At 46.1% G+C, this 8,908-nt stretch overlaps 1 protein-coding gene across 2 annotated transcripts; it reads left to right on the top strand.

The window, feature by feature from the left end:
* Window positions 1–1,142: 1,142 nt before the first annotated feature.
* Window positions 1,143–8,218, top strand: tmem110l (transmembrane protein 110, like). 2 transcript variants are annotated; one of them, XM_047015548.1, is made up of 8 exons: window positions 1,143–1,580; window positions 3,039–3,087; window positions 3,242–3,337; window positions 3,442–3,563; window positions 4,576–4,688; window positions 5,364–5,447; window positions 6,155–6,283; window positions 7,980–8,218. In XM_047015548.1, the coding sequence occupies exons 1-8, from the start codon at window positions 1,391–1,393 to the stop codon at window positions 8,097–8,099; spliced, it is 903 nt and encodes a 300-aa protein (XP_046871504.1). In that variant the 5' UTR covers window positions 1,143–1,390; the 3' UTR covers window positions 8,100–8,218. The 2 variants fall into 2 exon arrangements, with proteins under 2 accessions (XP_046871504.1, XP_046871505.1); XM_047015549.1 differs by lacking the exon at window positions 5,364–5,447.
* Window positions 8,219–8,908: the final 690 nt, after the last annotated feature.

Genomic DNA, 8,908 nt, shown 5'->3' with positions numbered 1-8,908 from the left:
TAGGATATGGCGAGTGTGAGGATAACTAACTGTGGTCAAGAAAGATTTTTGAACCCTGGACATCAAGACCCCAATGAAACGTGTGTGTGTAAGGAGACAAATATGTAAGCAGCATTTAAGAAAAGTTTAAAATAGTCAATAGGCCTTTGTGTTTATGTTACTTGTTTTAGCATACCGTTTACTTAATATGCCAAATAACTGAATTATAATTTATTTATTAAACATGATTATCATGTCAGAGTCATACCAATGGGCAAGAATGGACAAGACAAATAGGCCTCGTTTAAGGACACTTGAGGCACTGATCACAATTTGCCCGTATTGACACCATTTATAAATGTCACCTGGTGTGAGTTTTTTTTGTTTTAAACCTCTCGTTACTGACACTGACTCAAATGGATTGCCATCCTATACTGTGGACTCATCCACACCCCGGTAAGGCGGACCTTGCAGTGTCATAACCCAGTCCAACCCCAGTAAGGGAGGTATTGGCCTTAACCTGGCTGAGAGGTGCCGACGTGCTGGTAACAGATGGCTGAAGGCGCGCGGTATTAATCTGCCAAAGAAGAAGCTTTACCAAGCGCGCGGGAGATGGGATTATCCCCCACGTGCGACCTATACTGTAGCCTTCTGTGCGCAACTCAGAGGAACGGAGGCATTTTGATATACCGTGTAATCAAAATAATCTATGTTGAAACAAAGCATGTTTTCCATTGGGCAGTATGGTTTCGGCTTTTAGAACGGCCTGGCAATTAGGCACGGGAAGGAACAATCGAGAACCTTCCAAGTAGGCCGCCCTCCAAAACAAAACTCAATATGTTTTCCAATGGCCTACGTAATTAAACTGTGTCAAATATTTTTGTTTCTGCAATTAGCATTATCATTTCCTACAAATACATTATCCTACAACAGGCATTTAGCATTCAACTGAGTTTTGGCCTATGAGTCTTTCAACGTGGCTACAACAATCGAAAATTGAAAAGATAATTGACTTAATTATTGATACAGAGGAATTCGATTAGTTGCATTATTTTCCATTCCTTAAGCATCTGCTCCCTGCTGTGGTGACACGAGCGCACATGATCAGTCACAAACAAAAGGAACAAAGACCGTTGTATTCACACCGACCGAAAGAATTCATCAGCAGGAGGTGACGTCAGAGCCCCGCATACAGTCGTTGTTTTGAACATGGATGTTAGGCTGACAACAGAACGCCGTTTCAGACCTCCGTCAAAGTTTCTTGGATAAAGCATTATCAACTTATCGTAATTATAAAAAGGGGCATCGTTTATTGTTATCAGTTTGATGCATTTTCGAAGGAAACTAACATTTGCAACAGAGAAAGCGCTCTGCACCCTTTGTCAGGGATTGTTTTTAAATTCTCTCCGACATGGACATGCACGGGAACGACGGTATATTTTTGGTGAAAAGACTGTTTAACAGTGAAGTGTTTGAAATGTCGAACATGTCTGACATTACAAAGGCAAATCCCCACGGCTGCGACAACGGAGCTCTCACCAACAGATTCGGCGTATTGATCCAGGGACTGCTCGCTGTAGTGGCTTTCAGCACTTTAATGCGTAAGTATGCAATTCCACAATAGCTCACTACGGAAACAATGTTTCAGAGTGCTTGAACGTAGAGAATTCAGTTGCCTTACATTTACAGATTCAAACTGCCAAGTTACACGTACACAGAAACTATGTAAACATATTTAAAGGGGACCCCCAATCCCACGTGGCTGCATTTCTTGTTTTTCCTTAGGCATTCACAGCCTACGTTTAGAAATGAATGCAAGTCATTAATTTGAGTTATTTAATTATGAAATAGAAGTATAACCGTTGGCTTAAATTTCAGCCAGTTATCCTTAGACCTCTATGACAATAATCATCTCGTACTTCTTTAACATAACAACTGTTGACATGGATTTAGCCACTGGTTTGTTCATCTGTCAGGAGACTATGGAGTCCTGTCAGAGATACACATTAGTCTCATCCATATTTACTCAAACTTATTCAGTTGAGATTTTGTTTTACTTTTCCAACCAATGTAGTGTTGCGTTTCAGTGTGTTTTCAGTGTCTTGGTTAAAGCTATATCACTGTCATCTACTATTAGAGCCTTTTCTTTAAATAATTACTTGCAGACTCTATATCCTTTACAATTACAACCTTTAGTGTAGCCATGTCACCATCATTTGAGTATTTGACATTTGGAAATGTGAAAAGGTACAAAATGATGCCAGGAAAACTGGAAAAAATGCCAAATGAGCAATTGTGGAAGTGTTTTAAAAAGGGGGTTGAATCCTGTGTTAAAGGTTAGTTTTGGTTAAGAGGATGTAGTAAGATGAAACAGTAAAGAATACCAGGTTCTCTGCCACCAGTGACTTGCTGGGTTTGTGGGTCTCAAATGTATATGTGTTAAAAAGGGAAGAATCTCAACATGGGATCAGACTCTAAAGGTGAGTATAGAGAGTCATTGATCCAGCAACCTCCAAACTGTTACTTATTAGCAAAAATATTAATAATTAACTAACGGTTTGCGTCTACAGTGTCTATGGGTGCATGTCCTCTGGATGTCACATTATGTTACAGACCATATCTTAAAATATGCTACTGGAAAACCACAGTCCAATCAGTCCAGAATAATGCTGGTATACAGAGACACCATACTGTTTATACCAAGACCTTTCCAACCCTCTCCTTGCCAAAGGGCAGCCATTTTTGTTTATAATTCTCTTCCTCCTTGCTATTTTTGGGGACTTCCTCTCATTGAATGACCATTCACCCCACCCAGTCAGCCAAAGCTCCTTCAGTGGAAAACATTCTGAAAAATGGAAGGCAGGAATAAGGGCCCTTTTGGTCCACCACAGAAGTGTTCATCTCTGCTCTCTCTTTATAACTTCTCTTTATGACTTCTCTTTATGACTTCTCTCTGTCCTGGAGCCAGAATGTGATAATGCCCAGTCTGCCCACAGGCCATGCTCATGCCCTCCTCACAGAGTATTTTTCCAAACTGTCATCTCTCTCTGTGTCCATAGTGAAGAGGTTCCGGGAGCCTGTAGGGATCAGAAGGCCTTGGAGGATCTGGTGAGAGATGCTTCTGTTCTCATCCTTAACTTTGATTACAACTTTGTGCTTCAAGATCACACACCCGGCCTCCACTCCCCTTCAAGTCGTATGGGTCCACGTGGTTTTAACAGCTGGCATCTGTGTACTCTTTCCTACTTCACCCACGGTGCAGGTTCTTCGACACGTCCAAGCAGGCTATCGGCGCTCTGTTCATCCACTTCGCCAACGTTTTCCTCTCCACCCTCACTGAGGAGGACTCCTGCTCCTTGTAAGTACCCGATTGGATGATTGTGTCAGTCTCTTAATGGCTCCGCCAATTATAATCCCCCACGCCCTGTGCTGAATGTGCTGTGGTGCGATTGGTCTCCCCAGGTATCTGATGAACTTCCTCCTGGATGCTACCCTGGGGATGCTGGTGATCTGGGCGGGGGTGAAGGTGGTGTCGAAGGTGGTGGAGCACAAGCAGCACACGCTGCTCATCTTTGGAGAATACGGTGAGCAGGAAACATCTGCGGCCTCGAGGCCGTGACAGACGGTTGGGGGTCGGCCAGGGGACAGAGGGACTGGGAGCCACCTGTGGCTGTGCTGCACTGCCAGCTGTAACGGCAGAGAGATCGTGACAGGTTCTTTAACATTGGACCTCATAAACACAGGCTGTACTGTATTTCACCACTAGGGGCCGCTGTTGGTTTATGAGCGAGACAGAAAGACAGAAAATATCCACAGTGGGATAGACGGAGAACTTCCAGCTGCTAAAAGAAGGTTGGGGGGGGGGGGGGGGGGGGGGGGGGGGGACTGTGATGGCCTCAAAGAGGTTGGAGCCAGTCACTCCGCTTGTTCAATGGTTCCACAGTTGCTGGTTTAATACGAAGCACATGAAACCGACACAACATTGAAATGACGATCATCTGCTAAAATACTTTTTTGCCTTGTGGTCAATTTATGATCTACACAGAGGCCAAGTTGGTCATGAAATTTCCATTGATTAAAGATATTTGAAATACAGCTGTGCTTTAGCCACTGGTCGTGTGGAGTTTAGTTTCACAAATCTCCACTTCTGTTCACCTTTTCCCCAAATGTCCGCTGCAGTGTCTGTTATCTTTATCACTGGGATTTCTGCTTAAGGTTATTGGTCCTTGTTTCTTTGCCCTCTTCGTCCCCTGCTCATTGTCTCTCTCTCCCGCTGTCATAATTTTCCTGCTCTCTTTCTCCTCTCACCATCTCCTTCCATCCTGTTCCCAGGTGGAGTGCGTGTGTGTGTTAATGACAGACTCTTGTCCCTTTATGTGTGTGCTGTGATGACAGAGAAATGCAACAGTGCACCTGAGACAGGTTTAGACGAGCACACTGAGCTTCTGTGTTTTGAAATTCATGTCACCCATCCAGACTTGCTGCATGTCCTCCCTAACCAGAACCCTATATGGTCTGGTCAGCCTATGTGTGTATGTGTATGTGTGTGTGTGTGTGTTAGACCTCGGTCGTGACCTTTGTGATGTGTGTGTCCAGGGGACCCACCCCAGGCAGCAGCATGGCTTGGCCAGTGTTGTGTCTACCTGCTCATCATGGTGCTGGAGAAGAGCATGGTCAGTGTGGTGCTCCTCATCCCCGGTTGGACAAAGGTGAGTGCACACCCTGCCCCCAACCCGCCCCCGACTGACCCCAACCCTGAGAGGATTGACTGCTTCTAAATATAGCCTGCCCATAATGCTGTGTGCCCAGGACAGAGGAAATCTGTCTTTTGTGTTACCCTTGTTTCTCTGCTTCTGCTAATCATTTAAAAGTATTTGCTCCTGTGAGATATCAAAGTCAGCAAAAAAGCACAGGCCAAATCCAGAGGGGAGGGGATGAAAAGGTTTCCTGGAGAACAAAGAGTGTAGTCTCTGATTCCAGTGGGAACGTTCAGCAGAGTTAATGTCATGCAGCCTCTGAGCGATCTGGCACCCCCGATTGTTTGTGCATGTCTTAGGGACTGGATCTTGTTTGTTCATTTGGACCTGCAGCAGCAGCAGCAGCAGCAGTCTCTTCAGTCCTGCATTCCTCAGATACGAGGGGATTGTTGGGCCCACAGCTCCCTTCTTAACTTCTCCCTGTAGTCGGAGCTCAGTTTTCCCTATACATGCTTTTGTATTTTTCTTTGGTTTATGACTTATTTTTGAGCAGGGTGGAGGGTATTATTTCTCCTGGAGAGAGGGTGTTTGTGTACGAACACAAACTGCTAATAACATCGTGTTTCATTTGTATGGGACAAACTACATCTGTGTGTGTGTGTATTTAACGCTGCGGTGCCATCCCAGCTGCAGGAAGTGTTGCTGGACTACATCCCCAGCCCCCAGATGGAGCTGCTGCTGGTCATGCTCGTTGTACCCTTCATTGTCAACGTGAGGGTCACACCGCCGCACTGCGCTCACACACTGCACTCACACTGCTCTCACACACTGCTCTCACACACTGCTCTCACACACTGCTCTCACACACTGCTCTCACACTGCTCTCACACACTGCTCTCCACACTGCTCTCACACACTGCTCTCACACACTGCTCTCACACACTGCTCTCACACACTGCTCTCACACACTGCTCTCACACTGCTCTCACACACTGCTCTCCACACTGCTCTCACACACTGCTCTCCACACTGCTCTCACACACTGCTCTCCACACTGCTCTCACACACTGCGCTCACACACTGCTCTCACACTGCTCTCTCACACTGCGCTCACACACTGCTCTCACACACTGCTCTCACACACTGCTCTCACACACTGCTCTCCACACTGCTCTCCACACTGCTCTCCACACTGCTCTCACACACTGCTCTCACACACTGTGCTCACACACTGCTCTCACACACTGCACTCTTGCAGGTTTACATTCAACAATTGTATTCATTGAACAGATGCTCTAATCCAAAGAGACAAACAAATAATGCATTAAGAAAGTACAGAATAAGGATTTTCATTGTTTAACAGTATTTTGGTGATCTGTTTCTTTTTATAATGACCTGTAGTGTTCTAGTGTTGTGCCTGAAGGGCCTGTACACAGTTCTGTATGTGTGATTGCCTTGCTCTGTGGCGCCCCCTGCAGTCCATCATGTTCTGGGTGGTGGACAGTCTGATGATGAGGAAGTACAAGAGCCTGAAGAGCCTAGACGACAACTGTGGATCCCCGGAGAAAGCTGAAGGATCGCTGTGGGTTACCGACGAGGAGTCAAGGGTAAGAACTAACACTGACCTCATTGACCAGGTAGTAAGGACCTGGCACCAAGTACTCTGAAAAGAAGGAGCTGTAGGGATTTGTAGTTCAATAATTGCTCTTTCGCAGCGTGTTAATCATAAGAGACTACAGATTGTTCCAGCTCTTATACGTGCCACTGCATCGCTGTCGCATGAGGGGGATTGCATTTGATGATCCAAACGTTGACATCCCTGGGGTACGACTGTTCCTTTCCCACCAAACATCCCCAGAACACACAGATCCCTACGGGGTGCGGATGAAGGCCTCCCTCATTTGTTTATGGAAACAGAAGAGAGAGGACTGTAGTGTGTGTGTGTGTGTGAGAGAGCTGTGATGCTGATGTGTTTTCCACAGTGTTTCGGGCCGTCTGCACCTGTTGTTTCAGGGTGCCCACCCTCCTTTATTTAGTCTTCCCTCTATTTCTCTGTCATTCATGGTATTTTTTCGGTATGGTCCAGTTTCACGCCCCTTCTGTATAAGATTAGGCCGTGTAATGCGAGTCACTCCATAAAGTATTGGAAAAATCATTCTCAGATACACAAGTTGTCATGACAAATGTGAAAATATCTTGCAAGATTACTTTAGAGGTGCAGAGTTCTGGTTTGACTTTATACTGGGTTGACTGTGCAGTCTGATGTTTGGGTGCAGTGCATGCTAAAGGGTGACCTGTATTGTGTCAGTGTGGGATCAGTCAAATGTCTCTAGTTGGTGCTGTCTTGTGTGGAAGACTTGCAGTGTTGTCGGCCTGACGGGGGGTGTGCATGAGGCCAGGGCTCAGTACTCTCTCAGCCTGTGGAACAGAGCTCTCCTTGTGATGTGTACAATCATAGAACTGGCCCCCTACACAGACGCCAGTCAGTGTGTTCCATTAGCCTATACTTTCTAATACACACATGCACTCACAAACACAATATCTAGTATGACTAATATCTAGTATGACCTTTCACTCTGTGGAATCGGTGACTGTGACAAGCGGGCATATTTCTTTTGCGATCCGGACTATTCCTTTTCTCTCTGTCTCTCTCTGTCTCTCTCTTTTCCCCTGGTCCTCTGCCAAATGCTCACAAATCATCCCTTCATAATGTGAATAATAGTGACATTTGGCATTGGTTTCCATGCACTGAAGTTATGGAAAGCAGAGCAGAGTGGAGGAGGAAGGACAAGCCAGAGAGAGAGGCATTGATGAGGACAGTGTTGGGGAAGAGGGTGTAACATACAGTGTGGTCAGATTTGGCCCTAATATGTCCCTAGGTCAGCCTGATTAAGTCATAGTTAGTGTGTGTGTGTGTGTGTGTGTTAGTGTGTGTGTGTGTGACAGTAGATATGTGAAGGTGCGGCAGAACTGAGCTTTCCTTCTAGCAAACCCTGAATCTCCTCCTCATCTTATCCAAATGTTCTCCAGCCCTGTCTCGTCTCTACATACAGGCCCTTTATGATGCCGTAAACATTACGGTGTTATGGAATTCTGTCTGTGGAACTGGGCAGTCTGGAGAATATTCCACATGGGGAATGGAGTTTTACAACTTTAAAGTGAGGGAATTTAAGTATTCAGACACCTGCCATGGCTGAAAACCGCTGTGTGTGTGTGCTCACTGACAGTCTCAAATTGTAGAGTGTTGGTGTGTGTGTGTGTTCACTCAGGTCCACTGACCTCTGTCGCCTCTGTCCTGTCCAGGTCCTGCTGACGGTAGACACAGACACAGAAGACCAATCTGAGGAAGAGGCAGGTCTCAGACAAGACTCCTACTTAACCCCCCAGGGAGGGTCTATGGTACCAGGCTGGGTGGAGGTGTAGCCCTGGAACCCCCCTCCTCCCCCCCCCCAAACACACACGCACACGCAGTACTAAACACAGACAAACCCCGTCCAGCAGCGTTGTTTCATTGCCAGAAGACCATACTCTCACTCAGGTTACAGAGCTGGGACACAAGTCCCTCTGCATTGACAGATCAGCATGGATGTACTGTTCATTTTCAGGTCTAACCATGCATCATGGTATCTTACACATGCAGTGTGAGGAGGACATGCAGGGGGACATCTGTCCACTTACAGTAGACCAGGGGGACATCTGTCCACTTACAGTAGACCAGGGGGACATCTGTCCACTTACAGTAGACCAGGGGGACATCTGTCCACTTACAGAAGACCAGGAGGACATCTGTCCACTTACAGAAGACCAGGGGGACATCTGTCCACTTACAGAAGACCAGGAGGACATCTGTCCACTTACAGAAGACCAGGGGGACATCTGTCCACTTACAGAAGACCAGGAGGACATCTGTCCACTTACAGTAGACCAGGGGATTTTGGAGGCAAAAATGATTTCTGAAGAGCTCCTTCAAAACATATCCTCTTCCAAAGACCACAAGATCGTTAGATGAATACCATGGTAATTTATTTTTCTTTTTATGAGGATGAATGTCTTCAAACCCAACCTTACTTCCTTTTTAAATGGTCTGTAATTTCTCTAACATGCGTGGCCTGGGGCCTAGTACGCTGTGTCAACATCTAGCTTCTCTCTCACCACAGTCAAGTACCCTCGTAGGTTAGGTGTCAGCCCTCGCTTTCTCATATGTTCCTTTAGGTCAGTGAACCTAGAGAGAA

This window comes from Hypomesus transpacificus, unplaced genomic scaffold, assembly GCF_021917145.1.
Source record: "Hypomesus transpacificus isolate Combined female unplaced genomic scaffold, fHypTra1 scaffold_304, whole genome shotgun sequence".
NCBI classification, from domain to species: domain Eukaryota; kingdom Metazoa; phylum Chordata; class Actinopteri; order Osmeriformes; family Osmeridae; genus Hypomesus; species Hypomesus transpacificus.
The sequence above is the reverse complement of the archived record's forward strand: the minus strand, read 5'-3'. Positions and strand labels throughout refer to the sequence as shown.